At 50.3% G+C, this 24190-nt stretch overlaps 1 protein-coding gene across 1 annotated transcript in view; it reads left to right on the top strand.

Annotated features, from left to right (window-relative positions):
• The first annotated feature begins 1005 nt into the window (after positions 1–1005).
• ADAMTS8 (ADAM metallopeptidase with thrombospondin type 1 motif 8) overlaps positions 1006–24190 on the top strand; it is a 31651-nt gene continuing 8466 nt past the window's right edge. The window contains exons 1-8 of the mRNA XM_084611937.1: positions 1006–2823; positions 16736–16975; positions 17898–18030; positions 18846–19013; positions 19707–20005; positions 22231–22414; positions 22980–23152; positions 23264–23439. Of these exons, the coding sequence (XP_084468063.1) occupies positions 2197–2823; positions 16736–16975; positions 17898–18030; positions 18846–19013; positions 19707–20005; positions 22231–22414; positions 22980–23152; positions 23264–23439 (2000 nt within the window). The 5' untranslated portion in view covers positions 1006–2196. The remainder of the gene's footprint in view (positions 2824–16735; positions 16976–17897; positions 18031–18845; positions 19014–19706; positions 20006–22230; positions 22415–22979; positions 23153–23263; positions 23440–24190) is intronic.

Here is a 24190-nt window from a genome sequence, read left to right as displayed (position 1 = left end):
ATTATTTGTAAACTGAGCACGTTTGATACTGAGCCACTGAGAGAGAGGTCACAGATGGATTCCCACCATGTTGTTTTTACAGCTCTCTTTAAAAAGACAAGCAGTAATTAGAAACTTGGCCCTGGGTAGCACTCTATTTGGAGACACTGCTGTGTGTTTACTATATAGGTAGAGACTTGGTTTTTAAATAGAGACCATCAGAGAGAGGGGCGGATGTAAATACTCCCCATACTAAGACATTTGTGGAGGGAAAATAGCCTGTAAACCGTGATCCTGCCCCACCCCCGCAAGTCTTGGCCATAAACTAGATTTCCTGGTGTCTAGAGCTTCAAAATGCTGCATTAGCCTTTCAAATGTTTTAAGGATTCTTTAAGGAATCTTTCAAAAGATTTAAAACACAGGTTAGATTGGCTGATCTCTGGGCTTTCATGCACTGGAAGGGAAAGGAAGTTTTGGCCCAATCCTGAGCACCTGCAACTCCACGGCGGCTCCTGAGACCTGAGGGTGGGCTTTGCAAAGTGAGGCCCCTTTCCATAGGGCTGTCTGCAGAAGCAGCACCAGTGATGACGTTCCATAGGATTTTTAATGGGGTCTGGAGCAAAATGCAAAGCTTTGGTGTCTCTTGGGGCAAGTGGGAAAGGGCGCTTAGGAGGTAAGAAACAATCTATCAAAGGGGTGATTTCCCTCTCCCCTTCACAACAGCTGCTCCATGGTTCTAAAAACTTTCCCAGCCAAGAACATCTGCTTTCTGTTGGAGCTGTGTTCTGCTTTCTCCTTGCTGAGCACCTGCCAACAGGTGATTTTCCTGGGTCTGCTTCCAGCTCTAGGAATCCCACTCCCTGGAAAGACACTCCGGTAGCAAGCTAGCTGTGGTTTCTATTTCTCTAAATCATGAGATGGGATAGTTTCAGGAATTCCCCCCATCACGCGCACACCACACACACACACAAAAAAAAAAAAATGGGGAAGGAACAGTGTTGTTTGGGTCATTTTATTCTCATAGGCAAACACTAGGAATCTGCTTTACTGGCGAGTCCATAAAGCCTGGTGCTTTATTTTGGCTTTAGGAAAACAGCTTCGTTCAAACCCTCAGCATCCAGCTGCTTGGGGGAAGTTCTGTTCAGAGTCCGCACTCCCTGTGTGACCGCATTTGCTTCTGGACCACAGGGTGCATTTGCGCTGGTTGATATGGGGGGGATAGTGTGGACTGCAGAGGAAAAACTGGATGCAGAAGGTTTGCTTTCAGCCCTGGCGACAATGCTGTCTGAAAGGTAAGGGGCTGACTCTGCTCTCGGAGGGTCTCCCTGGAATCGGTGGGCGCCGCTTCAGTCCCCAGGGGTCGGACTCTGCCATGGCAATCAGGAGCAAGTCCTCTGGAATCAGTGGGGGTGAAACGGGTGTAAGCTGGGGAGAAGGAGGGTCTGCGTCTGGTCTCCGTGTAAATCAGGACTAACTCCCCTGAAATCCAGAGGCTTCTTGCTGTGAGAGCGGGCTCTTTGATCTCGGCAGAGGCTGGGCTGAAGGAGTTAATCCGGAGCGAGTAAACGGGTCGGGGGGAATGCTGGAGTTGACACTTAAACAGGAGAGGCGGGCCCTTCTGGCTCCTGATTGGCCTCCACTTCCATCCAAAACTTTTTTTTTTCTTTCCCTTTTTCACTTCTCCTCCTCCTGCTTCTCCGGGTCCCAGGGGAGGGGGAAGTGGAATAGTGCGAGATCAAAAATAAACCTCTTATGTCAAAGCAGGGGGAAGAAAGTATAAATACCGAGGAGTCGGCAGCCCGCTTTGGGGCTGCAAAGGCTTTGGAGGGGCTGCTCCAGGCGAGCTCGGCCAGAAGCGCCTGGGGAAGACAGGAGGGAAGCAAACTCTTAGAGAGAGTGAGAAGCCCCTTCCCCAAGCCCCCCTCCGCCTCAGCACCTTGCCCAAGCAGCCAGCTGACTGGCGGCTGCTGGGTGTTTGGCTTGCAAAGGTGCAGGGAGCCCCCAGCCCGGGCTCCGGAGGGAAGCGGAGTTTTCTCCATCTCTCCCGCTTGCTGGTAATTAAACCAGCCGGCGTGAACCTCTCCCTCTTCTATTGCATCTGGCTTCACGCCCCAGCGCCGGTCCCACGCCGGCTTGCGGAGCTCGCCCTGCCCTGCCCTGCCCTGCCCTGCCGGGGGGCGGCACTTGGGTCTCCCGTCGCACTTGTCCGGTCCCACCATGCCCCTTTCCCGTCGGGAGCCGCCCGTGCCTGGCAGGCGGGCACCTGCCTGCCCCCTCCTGCTGCTGCTGCTGGGGGCTGCCCGGGCGCTGCCCAGCCCGCCCGGGGACTCCCAGGAGGTGGTGCCCGTGCGGATCCCAGACCCGCGGGGCGGAGAGCGGGTCTCCTTCTGCCTCTCCGCCTTCCGCCGGGACTTCGTGCTGCAGCTGGCGCCCGATGCCCGCTTCCTCGCCCCCGGGCTGACGATCCAGCGCCTGGGCCGGCGGGGCCCGCGGGCCGAGGGCGGCGAGGCCGGGCTGCGGCGATGCTTCTACTCCGGGACCGTCAACTCGCAGCCCGGCTCGCTGGCGGCCGTGAGCCTGTGCCGGGGCATCCGCGGCTCCTTCCTGGTGGACGGGGACGAATACCTCGTCCAGCCCGCGGCCCGCGGGGGCGCCGAGCCGCTGCGGCAGCCGCACCGGCTCCAGCGGAGGGGCCGGGGGGGGCCCGCGCCGCCCGCGCCCGGGAGCGAGCTGCCCCTGGGGGCCGGCCGCCGCGCCAAGCGCTTCGTGTCCGCGGCCCGCTTCGTGGAGACGCTGCTGGTGGCTGACGCGTCCATGGTCCGGTTCTACGGGGAAGAGCTGAAGGTAAGACGGTGCTTCCCGCCCCCCGAGCCCCCTCCAGCACCTGGCAGGTCCCTCTCCACCCTCCACGCGTGTGGAATGAGAGGGGGCAGCATCCAGCCCCTTGCGATGAGCATCTCTGGTTCCTGGGGTGGGGGGGGACCTTCCCAATCAGAGATCCGGGGCTGAGCCCCACTGGGGAGCATCCACGCTCACAGGGCGAGGAGCTGCCTCCCCAGGAACCCGACCTATTGGCTCCCCCTGGAGGGAGCGGAGCTTCCGAGGAGACCTGCTGTCTCAGCCCAGAAACCAAGCCCCAGGGTTAGCGCTGCGCCCAAGGGCTAGAGGCTTCTCGGTCCTGTCTCCACACTTGCATCCACCCAGAAGAAATGCCCTGCGCTCAGGGGTGAGCCTGCGGGGTTCCGGTTTGGGAGCTGCTGGTGATTGTCCACGAGCTTGCTTTGCAAAGGCTCTGCGGCTTGTCCCTCTCTGGGTACCCTGAATGGGTGGCAGGGCGGGAGGGAGAGACCTGAATTCACCCTCTGGTGACCGCAGGCGTTTCTAAACATGGCCAGTGCCCTGGCTCCCAGGGCGGTTGTGACGCTTACCTGTATGGAAACATCCTATGATCAGACAAGTAATGGGTTGCTATAGAAATCGGTCTAAAAACCCCAGCACCTTTCTATAGGGTCTTGGCCCCACCTGGCTGAATTTTGTAGCAGGGATATATTTCTATGAGAGACTATAACATGGTCCCTCTTCCCCCCTCCAAACAAGTGTATTGTCTTCCATTAAATTCTCTGTGCTTTTGACATAAGGCTAGTTAACTAATGTTCCCAAAGTGCTTTCCGATCCTAAGTGTCACTGAAGCGTGAGTTTATAACATAGATATAAAATGAAAGAGATGATTCTTGAAGGTGACCATAAGAACGGCCAGACTGGGTCAGACCAATGGTCCATCTAGCCCAGTGTCCTGTCTTCCGACAGTGGCCAGTGCCAGGTGCCCCAGAGGGAATGAACAGAACAGGGAATCATCAAGTGATCCATCCCCTGTTGCCCATTCCCAGCCCCGGTTATGCCTGGGCATCTACAGCATCTGTAAGGTGGGCTTTCAAACCTGTAATGAGCATGATCACTTGCATGATCACATGATCCCTCACTGAGGTCCAGCTACATCCCAAGTGTGACACATTTTAAAACTCAGCTATTGTTAAGCAATGTTTATGCGTTCACACACACACAAATGACCATACGATGATCTGGGGTGTTTTAACCAGGGTAATAGTATTTTCCCTATCTGAGTCATTCAAAGATAGCTGCATGGGTTTTGATGAAGCTTTCAGAAAGTGTCTTGCACTCTTGAGCTGACAAATGGTGCCGTTTCAGCCTGAAAGGAAAACTCTGGAGACTGTTCTGAGCAGCTGAGTAGATGGATTTGCCCTCTGCCTTCACTGTATGTACACAACACATATACTAGCTAAGGCTAGTGCCTTTCATGTTGCTACAGAGCTAGCCGGGGAAGTAGGAAACGCGGTTGTAGCAGGAGGTGAAGGAAGTGTTTCTGGCCAACGGAGTGAATCATAGAATCATAGAATATCAGGGTTGGAAGGGACCTCAGTGATCCGTGTCTGGGCCTGCATCTCACCAAGGAGAAAGTGCTACTTTTTCACCTGGGTCTGAGGACAGGGTTTGGAGGGGAGGATGAGGGGAGAGGGGCAGAACTGTCCCTTGGATATATCGGGAAAGTGCTCTGCTGCAAAGGGGATTAACTGAATTGCCTCTTGCAGCTTTAGCACAGGGAGTAATGCAAGCCGCAGCTGAACAATGCACCAGCCTGCTTGGGGTTAGCCACCCACTATCAGTTAGCACAGACCCTCCCTGCACACGAACACACTCATGCCACAAGGCAAACAGACTCTTCCCCATGCTCCTGCCCTGGAAAACATTCTCTCTTCTATGGTAAAAGAGGTGTCCTTGGCCCGGTACAAGTCCAGGTCTCACGTGTCCATAGCATGATACCGATGGCACTGGTTGTCCCCTGTGTTCAGTCTGAATGGAGAGGCAAAGGACTGGGTGGGCTGGGGAGGCGGATCTCCCTTCTCACCCTCCAGCTCAGGACTGATGCTCTCTGGCAAGGTGCATACCTGCCAAGCCTGCTCTATGGACAGAGTGTCTGTCTCCAGGGCTGTCAGTCTGGGCCCCTGTCACCAGCACTGTCACTTGTAAAGCCCTTGGCCTATAGTCTCTGCCCAAACCCAACTTCTATCCACCTTCTCAGCCATCAGATGCACCAGAAGCAGTCGTACAAGTGTAAGCATGAAATCCACCGGCTCTTGTGTGGGGGCATAGGGCACATTTCGACAGCAGAACACAATCTACCCCAGGAAATCCCTGTATAACTTCTATTAGTGTAATAATAACAGCAGTCCCTAGGTCTTATAGTGCTTTTTATCTGCAGATCTCAAAGATATTTTTTGCCAGGGAGGTCAGTATCACTCTCCCCTTTTTTACAGATGGGGAAACTGAGGCACACAGAGGGACATGACTTGCCCAAGTGTAGGGGGAAAGGAGACCATGCCTCAAAGGCAAATATACCCCAGCCATCACTGGCACCAAGTGGAATCCACACCTCTCCGTGTATTACCCTGCCACCTGCTTGTGCAGGTATTTGCCGTTGTTTGGGTGGCGTGTATTCTGTAGCAGAGGGTGGATCTGGCACTGAAGGCCAGACCGATTCTAGGTTTGTCATCGCGTGGTTTGAGTGACCCACTCGTGCTTCTAGGTACTAAAGTGACAGACGGTGCAAGAGACTGGCACCAGTGTCTTAAACAGTAAAGTCTGTAGGATAGCAGCAGTTGATACTAAATGGTGAATGGTCCCTAAGCAGCCTCTGTGTGTGTACGTGTGTGTACAGTGTGTGTGTGTGTACATACTGGGGAGCACATGCAAGTGGAGGATGTGCAAGAGACGAGACAAGGCCTGACTCTGCAGTAGTTCTAGGTACGGAGCTCACATTAAAGCAATGGGATATGGGGGTGGGTAAATTTTAACCAGATGAAACCCATGTGCTGCATTTTGCCTGAAGTAAGCAAGCAGCCAGCAGGATTAAGGTGGGGTCTGACCCTTTCCCAAAGGCTCCCCCTCATGTTCTCCCCAGTGGGGCACATTCTCATTCCTGCTCTCTTCAGTTGAGATCTGATCACAGGTGCTGGAGGGAGGGCCTGCTGCACCCCCTGGCTGGAAGTGCTTTCCATCATATCCAGGGTTTACAGTTTGGTTCAATGGCTCTCAGCACCCCCACTATACAAATTGTTCCAGCACGTGTGGGCCTGATCCTGAGGTGTGCTGAGCATTCCAACTCCCACTGACTTCAATGGGACTTGTGGGTGCTCAGCAACACTCCGGTTTTGGCCCTTGTTTCTTGTTGTTTATATAATACTCGTAGGATGCTCAGTGCTTTGAGAAACACAAAGTCCCTGCCCCAAAGAGCTTACACTCAAAATAGCAGTAGATCAAGTCCTATTAGATGCAACATTGTGACTCAAATCCTAAGGTCCTAACTGGTTTCCTCAGTTCTTCACCAGACAAAGTCAGTGAGAGTTTGGAATGCGAGAACCTGATGTTTTGGGCCCATATCAAAAAACTTGGTCTTGGAGAAGAATGTCACCCCACCATTGCATTTCTGGTCCCAGCCCTTAGAGGGGCCATCAGTGCAGACCATAGTGGTAATAATGAGGTTTTGCATCTTCCATGTCCTATTTGTGCTTTCAAATGGGCACCAAGTGGCTTGAAAACAGCAGTAGGGTTTTCAGGATTTGTCCTCAGCTGGTTATTGAAGCTGCTCATAGCTGTCTACGGACACACTGATGAAATCAACAGATCTCTGACCGAATAACTGATCTTGCTGGGTTTATGTGATCGAGCTCTCACTAGGCAGCTCTCAATGGCACCCCGGCCACTGAGCTGCACTTAGAACCGATGAGATGCTGACATGCCAAGGATGTAGCTATGGGACAAATCCAGAAGCCAGTTACTGTGGTTTAAAGGAACGTGATGCCACCTGAGGGCCATGTAAACAGGCTGCTTATCAGCCAAGAGATCGCAGGACAGTGTGTAGAAGGGTGGAGGGGCCCTCTCCCGATCCACTCTTGGAAGTTACCAAGCTGTGTAGAGGGAAGGGAGCATAAACTTTAGGGCTTCTCAGGGGGAAAATGGAGTAACTCCATTTTCTGCAACTGAGGTTGGATTCTGGCTCATCATCTTTCACAAAAGCAAGATTGAACTGATTTCAGGGGAGTTCTTCAGGATTTAGAGGCGTAACTCAGAGGAGCATCTTGGGTAGGGAATATCCTAGTAATCCGCATTCGGTTCCCCATCCTGCCCCACCCTCTTCCCCTTCCTACTGATTTCTCTGCTTAATCCCAAAAGGTGCAGGGGAGGGAAATATCATTTTCAAGGTGTTTATTTTGGGCAGGTGGGGAGGGTCAATTTTTTTTTCCTGGCTGAAAAAAAAGATTAAAAAAACCTGACATTTGAAAAAAAAATGCCAATCCGTTCTAGTGCTGAGTTTACACACGTCAGGGCAGTTATTCAAAATGGCCCAACTCACCTGGTCTATTTCGGCTTCTTGCGTGATCAGCGACAAGAGTTCTGAGCTTCAGCTGGCAATCCAAGAGGCGGATCAGAATCCAGCTCACACTCCCTTAGCTGAACTGGCCCTGCTGAGCTGGTGGGAATGCACACTTGTTTGCATCAGTGGGAGCAGCACATCTGACTGGAAGATGCACAGCGAGCAAAACTTGTTGAGACAGAAGGGACCATATTTACATAGTTACTTTTCTTCCCGTAACAACACTTTCATGACCAAATATTTATTAAAGGTCAAAAGCATTGTTTATAGTAAGAAGCTATTTTCTTACATAAGCTGAAACAGATCAGGCGTGGGATATACATAAGAGGAAATGGGGGAGTCAGAGCAGTGTAAGTTATAATCAATTTTATGCTGCTATTAAGGAAGTTCTATCAATGATTTGCTTTTATTCATTCCATTCCATTTGCTCCATTCTTCCTCAAGTAGCTCAGCAGTTAGCCTAACTCAGACAGCAAGGGTCTGATTCTGCTCCCTCTTCACACTGGTGTAAATCAGGAATAACTGTGCTGACATCAGTCGGGGAGGTGACGACAGAACCGGGCCCTAAGGCTTTCTGTTTCTCATCACTTCTCTGAATCAGATTATTCCAGTGGGCATTTGTTGTTGCACCTATGGGCATGTTCCTGAGAGGTGCTGAGCACTCTCCACTCAGCAGGCCTTGGGAGCGCTCAGACCTTCGCAAGAGGGTGTTAGTGATGAACGGTGCCTAGATTCTACAGTGATAAATGTAAATACCCGCGCTATGCACACAATGCTCTGCACGTCTCCTCCAGAGACCCCACAGTGCTTTACAAAAGTGGGTGAACATCATTAGCACCATAGGGCTTTTTTTTTTAACAGTTGAGGAAACTGAGGCATGGAAAGGACTCGGGCCTAATTATTTCAGAGATGCTGAGCACCCACAATTGCCGATGACTTCTATGGGGCCTGGGGGTATGGAGTTAGGCACCCAAAGCAAGGGGTGTGTTTGAAAATGGGGTCTCTTTGACTTGCTTAAGGCAGCACAGCCAGTCAGTGCCAGAGTCAGGGCTCAGATGCAAATCTCCTGAGCAACGTGCTCAGTTCACTTGAGAGTGACCTCAGCCCACCAGGTAGGAGTAAGGGCTTTGGCTGTGGGCACAGTGTTGCCAACCCCAAGCATTCCACAATCATGAGTTTGATCTTAAAAATCATGAAATTTCAAACAATAATAAATGTTGGGTCCTTTTTCTTTGCCATCTGGTCTCTGAGCCTTCAGGGTGCACTGGGGTCATGTCTTCAAGCTTTTCTCTCTAACCACAAGGGCTAGACTCTTCCTTTGTTCTTGTCAAAGAAAACTGGGACTCTCTGGGTATCCCCTGACTCCAGCAGCTGGGGCTTGAAGAAAAAGCACCAAATATCATAAGACTCGTGATAAAATCAGCAGCTCTGAGTAAGTCATAAGATCTACCGTTGACTGTAGTGTTTCTTCCATACAGTTGGGGTCTGCGCTCGAGCTCTGTTGGGCCTGTTACAATCTGGGTCCTTTGAGAACAGCCAGTAGCTAAACTGCTGGATCGAGTTTGTGGAGCAAGGCTGTATTGCATCAGGTTACAGTCAAAGTCCCATCTATTGCAGACAAGCAGGGCACAGCCTCCTACATAGGCAAACTGTCCCGCAAAGTGACCTTGCAGGTGAGCTAAACCCAACCAGATCTTGCTGGTAGAGTTGCTTCTAGCAGTTCTCGTCTACCAAGTGGCTATTCCAGCTCAGATGAATTTTCTGTGTCCCATAAAGTCCCAGGGTGAAATTTCCGAAGTCTCCTAGGGGAATGAGATGCACAGTTCCTGCTGATTCCAATGGGAACTAGATGTCTGAACCCCAGGTGGATTTGAAAATGTCACCCTGGGCTTCCATCTGATGCAGGTGGACAGTCGCAGCTCTCCGAGGAGGAAACGGATATTTGCTTTGCTGCCTTTCTGCCACTCTGTGCTCTCTGGCCGGGACAGCAGATGGCTCCAGATGTGATTGAGATGGAGCTAAGATCGCCTTGTTCCGGCTCTCTCTCCTAGGCTTATGCCAGGATTTTTCACAGTTTGCACAATAGAGTTCAATTAATCCCTTGACAAAGGGAGCCAGCCCTCCTTATCTGATTTCTGGAGAAAGTGGGCATTCTGCAATCCATGGGGGCCATCTCTGAAGATTCAATTAACACGGGCTGTTTCCGGCTGCTTTTCACTGCAGCCCTGGAGGAAGGCGAAGAGCAAGAGAAGTGGGTGGCTGAGCACATCAATGCATTGGCCTTTGTGCTCCAGGGCTCCTGGCTGGAGTTTATCTTGCACATGGAAGTGGGATAACTTTGGCAGCCTGAACTCTGGGTTCAAGAAGTCCAGGACAAGGTTGAGCAAAGAGCTTAAGAGGCATAATCCAGAGGGGGCCAATACATTTTCCCCCCCTCAATTTCTGCCCACTGGATGTGGGAATCTTCTCCACTTCCTTTCCTGAACTGCAGCATAATGTTAAACAGCTGCCACAGCTGACCCCAGAGGTGGCTGCTGGCAAAATGACTGTTGATTATAAAGCACTTTGGTATGAAAGGCACAGTGTAAGAGATCATTGTTATTACTCTGCGTCTCATGCCTAAGGATCTGTGCATAACTCCCACATGCTGAGAAAACAACCTACCCTGGAATAATTACAGGGATGGCAAAAGGCTAAACAAACGTGGCTGTGCGCCTGTCCAAAGCTCCATCAGAAAACAGACATTGCGTCATCTCTCCGATCTGGTGTGTCTAGCAGGTTAGAAGATGGGACGAGACATCAGGATTCCTGGGTTCTACTTCTGGGATGGAGTGCGTTCTTGTAGTGAGAGCAAGGAACTTTGGAGTCAGTAAGACTGAGTTCTATTCCTAGCTCTGTCGCTATCAAGCTGTGTCCCCTTGGCCAAGTCACTTTAACCCTCCTGTGCCTCTGTTTGCCCACCTGTAAAATGGGGATAATGATATTTTTCTGACCTTGCAGCGATGGGCGGTGGGTCAGCTGATCAGGAAAGGGCCGTGGTGACTGAAATGCTGTCATCTCAAAGGAGAAGGAAAGCAGGTTGGATTCCAGGCCCAGCTGTACTGACGATGAGCCACCTCCCCTAGGGCACTAGGTCAGGTTACGGGTGGGGGGTGTATGAAGAGCACATTCTGAGCAGAGGATAAGAACATCGGAGATCCCCAACTCCTTAAGCATGGAACATTCAGCGAGGAGGGAAGGAAAGGAGAGTGGGAGGAAGAGAGAGAGAGTAGGAAAGGAGGGAGGAGAGACACAGCTGCTGAAGAGGGGGGGAAAGAAAGGACTAGAAACAGATGAAGGAAAGGAAAAGATGGGGCAGAGGAGGAAAGGGAAAGGGGAAAGCATGTGAAGGAACAAACAAAAGAGGGAGGAGAGGAGCTGGAGAGAAAGAGGGCCGAGAGGAATATGAGCAGGGCAGCAAACAGGAGGACTGGCCAGGGTTCACTTTGCCTCCTGCCCCCGTACTGCCCACAACTTACTTTGGCTGCAGCCTGGCTTTGTGCTAGGAAATTTCTGGCTCGGCCATCAAACTGCAGAAGGAGGTATTGCATGAGAGGCAGGAGCCAAGGCCCTGGCAGGAGCCCCAAGAGCTCCCAGCGACTTTGGTAAACATTGAGGAGGCTGCCCCACTCCCCACCCACCAGGGATTCCAGCTGGGGCTGGAACGTCCTCCTGGTTCCCACTAGCCCTTATCATAATGGAACAGGAGCTGATGCTGAGCCATCTCCCGAGGAGCTCCACTCCAGTCCCCCGGCTCAACGCTGCATATGCACCAACCGATTAATGCACTGACAGCCCAGCAGGGAGTGAGTTTTGCTTTGCAGCAGTAGGGACAAATGCTTGGGGAACTGGCTGCATAGTATCAAATCATTGCTTACTGTGGGGGGTGGCTTTTAAAGGTCCTTTTCAGAGCTCATCAGTCTTAAAAAACGACCACCTGTTTTCTTCCCGGGGCCTGTCTGCGTACAGAATGCCCTGCACTTATTTCCCCTCCAATAAATGCTGTCTTCTAAGGAGAAAAATCACAGCCAGTTAGGATGTTTGGCTTCAAAAGCGACCCTCCAATAGCAAATGGCAGTGCGGGCCCTACAATAACACATCAAATTGTGGTGGGGGGGTTCTACAAAAATAACCCGACAGTAAAAAATCATGTTGAATGGATGCGTGTCCTACTGAAACAACTCTACAGCAACAGGGGTGTGTGTGTGTGTGTGTGGTTTCATTCAGTTTTTTATCCTTCCCACCCAGACGATATTCAGAGGACAGTGCAGATTCAGATAAATAAGTGTGCAGAGAGGCGTTTCGCAAGACTCTTTAGTCACATGGAATCCTTAGATGTGATCAAATTAAACGTCACCACTTACGCTCTTATCTCTCATCTTATCTCCTTCGCCCTGTGTTGTGCTGTACACTAGTAGCAGTCTCATGATCTGTCATGGTTCGTGCTTTTCATGTCAGTCAGCTGCAGAGCTGCTGGCGTGACCGATGGGGCACGTGGGTTCCTTGCTGGGAAGGCAGTTTGTTTGCTTTGTAACTCAGCTGAGCAGAAGCTGTTAATACTACCTGAGCATAATAATACCTAATAATAATTAATATCTACGCTTCTGCAGTACGTCAGCTATAGATCTTCAAGCGCCTCATTAGGGATATTAAGAAACATCATTCCCAGAGGGAAACTGAGGCACCACTTAAGTTCCTAAGTCTGGTGTGTCTGCTACTGAGGGTCATTGAGTGGCATTTTCTGATGCGTTCCCCCGTCTGTTTCTCCTTCTGGGGGAATTGGATGGAATTTGGTTTTCTCGCAATAGCAATGAGCGGAGAATCACAACTCCACAACCACTACTAGGGAGGTGGAAAGTTTCCGTGGGCTTCATTAAACAGTGGAAACTTACCACTTTATTCCAGTATGGGCCAAATCCTGCTGCATCTGCCCAGGCAGCTGTACCAATGCACTGGGTGAAAAGGAAGGATTCCTCTCCCTTTCCCCTGAGAATTTGATAATGATCCAGATTCGTCTCCCCAGATTGGAACCTGCCCCTCCAGTTTTAATTCTCGGTCAGATCCAGGACTGGAAAAGGACCAATTGTCTCGCATTAGTTAAAGATGTGAGTGAAATCTCGAGAGCAGTTTTTTTGAGCAAGATGGCGGAAATCTCACAAGAATGCTCCTGATCCCACAACTCCGTTCAAGGTGGCAAAAATGGCTCACAAGATTTTTAATTTCATCAGATCTGATCTCCTCAGCCTTGATTCCACCCTTTTCCTAAATCTAACCCTGCTTCCTCAGCAGCAGGGACACCACGAAGGCAAATCCATGGAGATCCAACGACAGAGAGAGGCTAAATCTCACCCTGGATGTTCTTCATTAATACAGAGGCCCCTAGGGCTAGGGGTGGCAGAAAGGAAGGTGGAAAAGCAGGATCAAACAACTTTAAATGTTGTCTTTGGCTGAGAAAACACAATGATCCGCCTCTGCAGAACCCCTCAGATTCCAACGTGTTTCTGAACTGGCTCTGCTGGTCAAATGTACATTCTGCAGGTGACTTGCTTCTCTCCCAAGAGCAGCCAGGTTCCTATCATGGGCCAGCTGAACCAGAATGCGCTGCCCAGGCCGAGCGCTGGTATAAATAGACACCAGATGGTGGAACAAGTGAATTTGACCTTTTAATCTACACTAAATAGCTGTTTGTTCAGTTCACTTTCCATCTTTGCCTTCCAGTTCTTTTCTATGTTTGCAGATACAGGCAGGAAATAAGAATTTAACCCAAGCCCCACTGTGCCATCTGCCAAACCAGCTTACCCCACCACAGCGTGCTCCTGTATCCTGCATCTTTGGACCAGAAAAGATCTCATAGCACTCTTTGCAAGAATTGAGCTGTAAACCCAGGTGTCTGGGCCATTTCAATATAGGTAATTATTTTCAGACCCTTCAAAATTCTCATTCTGGTTCCAGTCTCCCTTGTTACCTCATCCCCCACCCCCCCAAACATTGCTATATTCTACTAAGCAGTGACCATATTCCACCCCAGAGACAGCTGCATTTCAGTGGTGGGTGATGTGAACCCCTGGATGGTTTGCATATGCGTTCAAGTGCTTCGGGGAGCCTTCTGCTTTAAATTAGAGGCTATTATGCCAATTTCAACCCTAGTCTTGTGAAATATGGAGTCCTCTTCAGATGCATTATTCCACAGCTTTGTGGCCTCTTTATCAGGGTGCCCATTTTGACTTTACCTTGAGGCAGAGACAAAGAATTCCCACATTTCCCCTGGAACAGTAACAGTGGACATTGCACAGTCTTGTGTATGTTTCTTGCCTCAAGAGTGAATTCTTTGCTGCATCTGCTCTATGCTTTGTAGCTGTATGTCACATAATGGAATTCTGGCCAGTCTGAATAAACAGGTCGAGCGAGTGTGCCCCTCACTCCTTCTGGTGCCTGCTATAACACAATGGACTGAATTTGACTAAAGTGCCTATTGCTAAAATTAGACATCTGTTCGCATGGCTATTCTGTGATAGGATAACATGTTGCAGAATGATTTAAGATAACTAGGAATGTCCTGCTTATATGGCACTGGTTCAAGGCGGCCCCAGTGCACCAATTAATCTTTCAGATGAGACATAAATCCAAGCTCCTGACCACATTTTGCAAATTAGGAGTGGCACTTTTCATAGGAACAGGGATACGCTGACTGCAGTGTGTCAGTCACACTTCCGTTTATTTAATTATGTTGCACCTCCTGACTCTTGCCGCTCCCTGCAGTTTCAGTTGATTGTGGTATTCTTCACTTCATACCCTTAGGTACTGTTCAATGTTGCTGTTAAACAGCTCTCTCATTCCACCCCAGAAGTGGCTGCATTATCAGCAATGACTGATCTCTACACACAGTCTGTGAAGTGCCTGGGGATCCTTGGGGATGAAAGTCATTTTGTACGTTATTTATGTATGAACGTTGCAAAGTACATCAGAGGCTCCGTGTTGTGACAACATTTCCGATCCACTGAATGTTGGGATGCAAGCGAGACTCCCATCATGGCCACTGATTTACATGTGTGCATTGGTGAGTCTTACTAATTTTCTAAACAAATGGTGCTTCTGCTCCTCCCATGCAAATCACTGGCCCAGGAAAGGCTGTGAGCACTGCGAGCTGTTTATTCCCCACTGAGGCAAAGAACTTGGCGCGTTCCATTCTACGGGATACTGTTCACTCCAGCTACAGCTGAGATTGTTAAACTCACAGAGCCAAATTCTGGTCTCAGCTGCTGGTGTAAATCTGTAGCAGTTCTGCTAACTTCAGAGCGGCTCTGGATTGGCACAGGTGTAAGAAAGGGCAGAATTCAGTCCTTATGTCTGACTCTAATCTAATTACATAATTATGCTAAAGTCACTGAGACCGCAAAGTGTAATTTGCCTGGGATGAGAGAAGCCGCTTTCTCTTCCCCAGTTCTCATGCTGTTGTGACATGATTGCATTTTTTTCTCATGAATATGATTCCGTGAGACGGTGCCAAACAGAGGAGGAATTTCAATGCGCCGATAAGATGTTTACATCAACCTAAACATTGCTGGAGCGTTTGACGTATTCAATAACCTCTGGTTCGCTGGTTCGCCCAAGCAGAAGGAACTCCTGAGTGAATGCTTGGCAGCTTTCATAAGTGCTATAGGAACAAATCCCATTCACAAATAATAACACCGGAGCCTAACGCCCACACACGGTTTGGACTAAAGTACCGCAGCACTCAGCGCTTGCTGGAACAAACTCGCCTATTTCCTGCTGTGCTCGTACCTCCCAGGAATCTCCGAGCCAGGAACGCTGACCACCCTTCAGGAGTGGAGAATGTGTTTAAAGAGCACATATTTGAAGCTGAGTGTAAAGGCCAGCAAATACTCCACCATACCATAGAGTGAAGACTTGGGGCCAGATCCTCAGCTAGTCAAAATTAGCGTCGCTCCATTAAAGTCAACAGAATTACATTGATTTTTACCTCTGCTCTCCCCTCCCCCATGTTCGTACTGCAATCATACATCCAATAATGTAGATTTTGTATCTTTAAAATGCTTGTAAAGCATGTGTCATGCCCCCTCTAGAGGCTGGTCCACATAGAGGTTAATAACCTGCTACTGTTGCTAGCTAAGAGAGTTTTTGCTATACCTCAACTAGCAGAGGCCTGTAGTTTGGAGCTGAAGGCCCTCGGGTCAAACCCCGCTAACCACATGAACATGTGGGTGTTATATACACAGCACTGAGATGGAAAATGTCAAGTTAAAGTGGTTACATTCTGATTGGTTCCTGGCTTTAGTGGACTGGGGCTGGAAAATGAGGGCATGGCTCACGCTATTACTGAGGACACAGACACATCCCTCAGATCATTGACATCCTTCTCCTGAGCAGCTGCAGACGGCAGTGCGTTATTTGCCGTACAGAGGGTCGGCAGTGCTCCAAGCTATAACAAAAGGCAATACCGACATCGACTGAGATGCACCTAGATACACCAGGGGCGGCCAACCTGGGGCTCCAGAGCCACACGCGGCTCTTCAGAGGTTAATATGCGGCTCCCTGTCTAGGCACCGGATCCAGGGCCGGAGCTACAGGGGCCAACTTTCCAGTGTGCTGGGGGGTGCTCGCTGCTCAACCCCCGACTCTGCCACAGCCCCTGCCCCCACTCCACCCCTTCCCGCCCCCTCCCCTGAGCCTGCCATGCCCTCGCTCCTCCCCCCAGAGCCTCCTCCATGCCAAGGAACAGCTGATCAGGAGGTGCAGGGAGGGAGGGGGAGCGGCGGGGCCGCCGATGGGCGGGAAGCACTAGGAGCGGGGGCCGGGGGGGGAGCTGATGGGGGGCTGCTGACGTATTACTGTGGCTCTTTGGCAATGTACATTCATAAATTCTGGCTCCTTCTCAGGCTCAGGTTGGCCCCCCCGATCTAGGGGATCTGATTTTCCCTGGTCTTGCACCTTGGTTATAATTTAAACCAGTACAGAACAGGTGTAAGAATTTTACGCCCCCTCTGGGCTGGTGTAAACGACTGCCCAAGGCGCAGGGCAATGGAAAATGCAGCCCATGGAGCGTATTAAGGATGTTTGTTAGGTGCCCACTTTAGACGCCGTAGAAGTTGTCAGGAAGGTTGTATTGCTTCATCCCTAGTGCCCGGGACTTAACAGAACCCTAACTAGCGGCCCCTGCGAAGGAACAGAAAGTGGCAGGCTTCACGCTGTATACTTTGGACCCAAGGGTTTAACCCTCTGGTTGCCCGCCTGCCTTTCTCCTTTCAGAACCACATTCTGACCCTGATGTCAGTGGCCGCTCGGATCTACCAGCACCCTACCCTGAAGAACTCCGTCAGTTTGGTGGTGGTGAAGGTGCTGGTTGTGGAGGATGAGAAGGCCGGGCCGGAAGTGTCCGATAATGGAGGGCTCACGCTGCGCAACTTTTGCAACTGGCAACAGAGCTTCAACCCCGCGAGTGACCGTCACCCAGAGCACTACGACACTGCCGTCCTGCTGACTAGACAGGTCTGTAGTCTCAGCCGCTGACAGACCAGAATCCATATGGGATTTACCTTGGCCATGGCCTGGAGCATAGAGGGAGATAAGGAGGGGGCAGAACTATACCCCTCCAGTACAATATTCTAACAGTGCTAGGTGCTGTACATACACCTACTAAGAGATGGTCCCTTCTCCAAGGCTCTTACATTCTATTTAGAGTGTAGACTGTTATTCCCACGTCCGTGGTGGGGAACTGAGACCCGGAGAGATGACATGACTTTGTCCAAGGTAACACAGGGACCCTGAGGCAGAGCTGGGAGTTTAAGCTAGATCTCCTGATTCCCGCTCCAGTGCTTACTCATAAAGCCGTCCTTCCTCTCCATTAAATATTTTCTTTCTGGTCCATCATCAAGTGCCCAGCAAAGGCATCAGAACTTCAGAGAAAAGGAAGAGATGAAAACTCCTTGGAAACTCACTGACCTACAGATCCCATAACAGTGAATTTTAGAAAACCAGCTGCTCGAGGAATCTCACTTAGTAGTCAGTTAATAGGCCACATCTTGTCTTACTTATTTTCATATCACAGAACCATGGGATTTATAGACAGCAACGATCTAGGAGTTCATTTTATCTATGCCTCAAGCATGAGAGAGCTTGGTAGATCTGAGTCTAACGTGCAGTACCATCTCCTGGCACAAACATACAGACATAGACAGTTCTTTCAGCAATCTATGTAGCAAGACACAGGTTAACATACAAGGAAAAGCTAGAAGTGGGAATAGACCCCAGGGCTCCTGCAGTCCCAGGGAGTGGCATGTTAACGGAACAATCGATAGATCCCTGGTTAGCCATATTCCTACAAATCTATACAGGCCATGAGTCCATAGAATCAGATGGGGACCCATGCTTTCTCTAACTATATTTCCCCTGGTTCCGTTTTCAAACACAGGACTTCTGTGGGCACCAGAGCTGCGACACCCTGGGAGTGGCAGACATTGGCACCATGTGTGACCCGAACAAAAGCTGCTCTGTGATTGAAGATGAGGGTCTCCAGGCTGCCTACACCCTGGCTCATGAACTAGGTAACTCCTTTTGTATGGCACGCACTTGAGGAACAGCCAGCCGGGCCACTGCAGCAGAATCCATGGCAGGGTCTTTATAGCTCCAGTTTCTCGGCTCTGAAGTCTCTCTCAAGTCAGGGGGGCTGGGAGGGGGCAGTTTAAACTGGAGTGCCGGATCCTCAACTGGTGTACACCATTGTAAACTGGCGTAGCTCCGTTGACTTCAATTATTATTATTTATTATTATTTTATTATAAATGATGTTTATTATATTAGTGTCTAAGGGCCAATCAAGATCAGGGCCCAACTGTGACAGGTACTGCTCACTGCTCAGAGTGTAGACAGTCCCTGTCCCAAAGAGTTTATGAGCTCAATAAACCAGGCAGACCCAGGGTGGGGGCAGAGGTAATACACCCAAACAGAGCAAACAAGATGATGGCACCAAACGTCTTTTTTTTTTTTTTTCCCTGCAGTCAAGCTATGCCACTTTACCCTAGCTGAGGATCTGGCCCAAGCACTCCAAACCCTTTTCTTTTTATTCACTGTGGTCCTTTGCTCTTGTATTGAACATTCCCTTTTTATGGTGGCACCTGCTTTTGCCTGCACCTGGCTGACGCCTGTCCTAGGAGAGGTGCTCCCCTTGGGCCCTCTGTGTGTGGGACTCTCCTGGAAGCAGATGGGGATTCCCCGTTCAAACCCACGACAAGGCTGTCAGCCTGAGAAGGGCGGGAAGTGTCAGAGGCCAGTCGGGATGTACTCAGAGAGGATGTAGGCTAGTGAGGATGGGAGGAGGGAGGAAGATGGCTTGCTAACATTCAGGTGCTCTCCTCTTCCAGGACACGTGCTCAGCATGCCCCATGACGACTCCAAGACCTGTGAGAGGCTCTTTGGGCCCCTGGGAAAACACCACATGATGGCGCCTCTCTTTGTCCACTTGAACAAGACCCTGCCCTGGTCCCCCTGCAGCGCCATGTACCTCACAGAGTTTCTTGACGGGGGACATGGTAGGAATCAATTCAGTACCCACTGGATGGCTGGGGTTATTCCAGACCACGGGGACCCAGGCCAGCACAGGTCCTCCAGGGCCAGATTTTCAAACATATTTAGGCCCCTAAGCTGCTGTGGCACTTTTGAAAATCCCATTCGAGCCCATCTGCATCCTTTGGTGCCTATATGCCATTGACAATATGGCCCTATTGATATCCCTGGCTCCTGTTCAGCTGGGTGCACAGACTTCATCTCTAACGGCTCCTAGGCCAGTCCAAGCACCGCGGCAGGTTGGAACACGCAAGCTGTGAAAGGCAGGCAGTGGGCCCTGGCTGACATCTTAGCCAGGCAAAGCCTGAATAGGTCAGAGGCCCCCAAGGTCCCATATCAGTCTTTTACCCACCTGCTTGGCTTATAAGCTCTCCGTCACAGACACCGTGCACTGGGGCATCCCAGTTATGCTCGGGAAGCAGTGGTGTTGGGGCAGCTTCATGCAGACAATGGCAGCTGAGGAATTGCTTCACTGGGGGATACTGCCGGCTTAGACGTGACGCCCACTGATCAGGGACAGCATAGAGATAATAAAGTCATCCCTGCTGGACAGCAAAAGAGAATGGAGCTGGCCCCTAGGAGCCCAGGACTATGCCTTAGCTGAATGGTAAACTCCTTCATTTCCAGCCTCACTCTGCTTTGCCCTGTTTGCTGACTAGGTGACTGTCTGCTTGATGCTCCAGCCGAACCCATCGTCCTCCCCACAGACCTTCCAGGCCAGCTCTCCATGTACGACCTGGACCGCCAGTGCCAGCAGATCTTTGGCAAGGAGTTCCGGCACTGCCCAAACACCACGGACGAGGACATCTGTGCACAGCTGTGGTGTAGAATGGACACCAGGGAGCCCCTATGTCACACCAAAAATGGCAGCTTGCCGTGGGCAGACGGTACGCCCTGTGGAGTGGGCAGGCTGTGCTGGGATGGCAGCTGCGTGGCACAAGATGCGAGGAAGCCCCAGGTAACAGAATGGCTGATGGGAAAGAGATGATCTGTCTCTACCTGGGTAAAAGAACTATTCACCACGAATGAGGCTGAAGAGCCGGGCCCTCTGGCATCTGCCCATGATCTTCCTCTCCACAATCATCTTTAAAAAGCAGCTGAGCTTTAGGCATTGCCCAGCCTTGAAGGCCATATTATCATTCTTATGTGTATTGTGGTAGCACTAGGAGCCCAAGTCATGGCCCATGAGCCCACGGTGCTAGGTGCTGTATAAACACAGAACAAAAAGAGAGCATCTGCCACAAACAGTTTGTTATCTAAGTAGAGTTAATACTTAGCACTTGCATACATGATTGCTCCCAAGATCCAGGGAAGTCTTGTTAACCCGAGGTGGGGAACCTAAGGCAATGAGCCGACGTGACTTGCCCAAGGCCACATGGCAACTCACTAGCAGAGATGGGATTAAAACCTTGAAGTCTTGACTCCCAGCCTTGTGCTCAGACTGCTAGACCCTACTTCCTCATTGCCTACATCCAAGGAGGGTGAACTCAAACACAAAACAATTTCTGCCCGGTTCTCAAGGAAGAGACAAGATGAGCAAATATTCTGGGTGTGAGTGTTAACTGCTGATAGTGTCGATGGCCCTGATCCTGTAATCCAGTCTGTTAATGTGGATCCCTGTGGATCAGGTTTATGCCAATTAGAATTGAGCTCCTAGACATCTGGTAATTTATAAATGAAGCACCTCATGTTACAAAATTGGGGGGAGAGGGAGGCGGTTCCCTTATCCTAGTCCGTCCTAACCTGTATCCAGGAAGGGCTCATATCTTTTGATTTACCTGGTTTTCTTGTGAATATCTCCTCTGATGGCATGTTACACTGAGAGATTTTTTATTTCAGCCTGTGCTGGGTAAGGCCAGCTCATAGATTAACTCTGCAGTGAATTGCATTATGGTTTGTGCTGGTCTGAACTCGACAGAGCAGATTGTCCTTGTGCCATTGAGTCATTTTCTTTCCCCGCTGGGAACGTACACAGAGATCAGCTACGTCTGAATCAGGCCCCAGGTGCAGCAAAGTATTTAAACACGCGCTTAACTGTAAGCACTTGAATAGGTTCATTAAAGTTGATGGTGCTTAAAGATAAGCAGGTGCATAAGTGCTTTGATAGATCAGGGCCCCCGTCAGCACTGTTAGGCAGCAACATATGGGGTCATTTCACTGGTGCTGTAGTCCTTTATTTGCCCTCCATATTTACATGACAGGATCAATGTCAGGATAAAAATCACAAGGCTGAGTCATAATTCACAACCGCTTTCCTCTGGTGTGATTCCTCTGGCCTTCATGACCTTGCTACTGAGTACAGAGGCTAAGAACTGAGGAGAGAACACCTCTCCTGGTGTGCCAAAGTATCGGCTCTTTACTCCTTTAACTGTGAGTTTCCTGTCCTTTGTGGGCTCCTGCTGCAATCATAATGATCTTTTAATGTACAAACAATCATATTTGTGTTCCCCCCCTACCCCGCCCCCCTTGCTGCTCGCTGTTTGCTTTCTGCACGTCACTCAGCTGGCACGAGGGACGTGGACTGCTCCGTTTCGCTTGGGCACCACAGGCTTGTTCCCTGTCTGGGTCTCCCGTGATGCTGCAAGGTTTGGGTTGCAAATGTCACAGGGGATGTTTAAACCTCAGCCAGAGCATGTGGCTTGGCTGCATTTTTTTAAAAAATATTTTGACCTCCATCGGGTTTTGTAGAACACCTTTTTGTCATATTTATCTATTTAGAAATGAACGCTGCCAGCGACCCCGGGCTACAGCAACACACCGCCTGACAGACAAACACACTGTAACATAACTTCTAGGCTCATTAACAGCCTGCCACCATAAGCAGCCACGTCCCTTAGGCACTTAGGCTTGCCTGTATAGGCTGAGATTGTCCATCTTTGGTACTCAGAACCCTTTTGAACATCCCACAAATGGCCTCTCTAGTGAGTAGTGCATTGGACTGGGACTCAGGAGACCTGGCTTCTATTCCTGGCTTGGCCACTGGCCTAATGCTTGGGCAAGTCACTTCCCTCCCCGTGCCTTGGTTTCCCCATGTGTATAATGGAGATGATACTGATCTGCTTTGTAAAGCACTTTGAGATCTACTGCTGAAAAGCGCTAGATAAGAGCAAAAGATTATTACTGATTTATTTCATTGCCGTAACAAGGGCCTTCTGTAACAGAATCCTTTGCAATGTCTTGCAGCCCGTGGTGGATGGGAACTGGGGCCCCTGGAGCCCGTGGGGAGCCTGTTCCAGGACGTGCGGAGGAGGAGTGCACTTCTCGTACCGGGACTGCAATGATCCTGCACCTCAGAACGGTGGAAAATACTGCGAGGGTCAGAGAGCCAAATATCAGTCATGCCGCACAGAGGAATGCCCGCTGGATGGTAATCCGCTGTTTGCAAGTCACACTACCCTCCACACAATATCCCTGGCTCCGTCTGCAGACGCTCCAGAGAGAACGGCCGGATTTCCCAGTGCAGGAGTGAAAGGAGCCATTGTACAGCTATTGATATAATTTAGGAGGCATTATGGATGGCAGCAGCCTGTCTGCTGAGATCTGACTGCCAGGCACTGCATAGCGTAATGTTAGGGAGACAGGGAGGGCTCTGTCTGCCACTGAGACAATCAGAGTATCCCTCACCCAGCTTCTGGAGGCAGCTCACGGCCTCCCATCCCACACTTACCATCAGGCTTATTCATCAAAACCACCCCTTCCCCAGTCACCACTTCCCCAAGAGCCATTGGCAGGTTAACTGGCCACAGTCTTCTGGTAGGGGTATCCACCCAGCTCCCAGCTCCCACAGGGTCTACTGGTGAGACTTGCAGTGTGTATGCACAGATAAGCAGCAAGCATAGCTCACTGACTGGATGGATGCCATTTGTAAGACTTCAGGCAAGTGATTCATTGCCCTTAGGTTGCTGTCGGGTCACATTTCCCCTTCCTTTCAGGGAAGAGCTTTAGAGAGCAGCAGTGCGAAAAGTACAACAGCTACAACTTCACAGATCTGGATGGGAATCTGCTGGAGTGGCTCCCCAAGTATTCAGGGGTGTCCCCCCGGGACCGTTGCAAGCTCTTTTGCCGAGCCAGAGGGAGGAGCGAATTCAAAGTATTTGAGGCCAAAGTAAGACACTTGCCTTTAATTATTATTGTCCTTGCCTGGAATATAATTGAATGAAAGGCCCCAGCTGGGGTCATGGAACTGTCTCATTATTGTCTGCTTCTTATGGCCCAGGTGATCGATGGGACATTGTGTGGGCCAGAGACCCTCTCCATCTGTGTCCACGGGCAGTGCATCAAAGCTGGCTGTGACCACGTGGTTGGCTCCTCCAAGAAGCTCGACAAGTGTGGGGTGTGCGGTGGCAATGGGTCAACATGCAGGAAAATATCTGGCTCACTCAACAGATCCAAGTAAGTCCTGGGAAGGTTGAAGCCTGGTATTCCAGGCTGTGTTGGAAGGACATGATCGTAGCGTAAAGGTGCACCAAGTGAGAGAGGGTTGTCTCTCCTGGGGATGTTTTTGGAGCAGCAGCTTTCACCTCATAATGGTCCTGATACTCACTCAGCCCCTGGCAGGATCAAACCCCCGAACAACCTGCAAACTCTGGACGGATGCTCTCAGAGGTCCTGATTTTCCATCGTTCCAGCTAATGGGAGCTTTGCAGGATCAAGCCCAGTGAGAAAAGGGGTTTAATCATAAAACATAGTCACTGTTTCCAAGGCTCTTTCCCAAGGGGCCAAACACTAGACTTCAGTGGAGCTCCACTGATCTACAGTAGCTCAGGATCCAGCCTCTGAACCGATTCTTCACTCAGTTACACCTCTGCAACCTCACTGACATTAATACATTCACACAGGGTGTAGCCGAGCAAAGAATACCCCCACACATTACTAAAAGCATATCTCCTTACACAGACGACCAGCAGCATGTCAGATGTTGACAATTATTTCAGATTTAATCACCTAGGTTACTCTTCCCCATTTGTTTTAATTTTTACTCTTGAAACAGCTTGGATAGTGAACCCAGACCCGGTCAGACTAACATTTTGTCCCTTGTCCGTTACACTTTCTGATTCTTATGTGCTATCTAAGTGCTGCAATGTTGTGGATGCCAAAATTGCTGGAAAAACTTTAAATATATATTTTTAAAAATACCTCTTAA

Source organism: Lepidochelys olivacea (genome assembly GCF_965140295.1).
Source record: "Lepidochelys olivacea isolate rLepOli2 genome assembly, chromosome: 22".
NCBI lineage: Eukaryota > Metazoa > Chordata > Testudines > Cheloniidae > Lepidochelys > Lepidochelys olivacea.
Note: the sequence above shows the minus strand (reverse complement) of the source record. Positions and strands in the feature narration are given on the sequence as shown.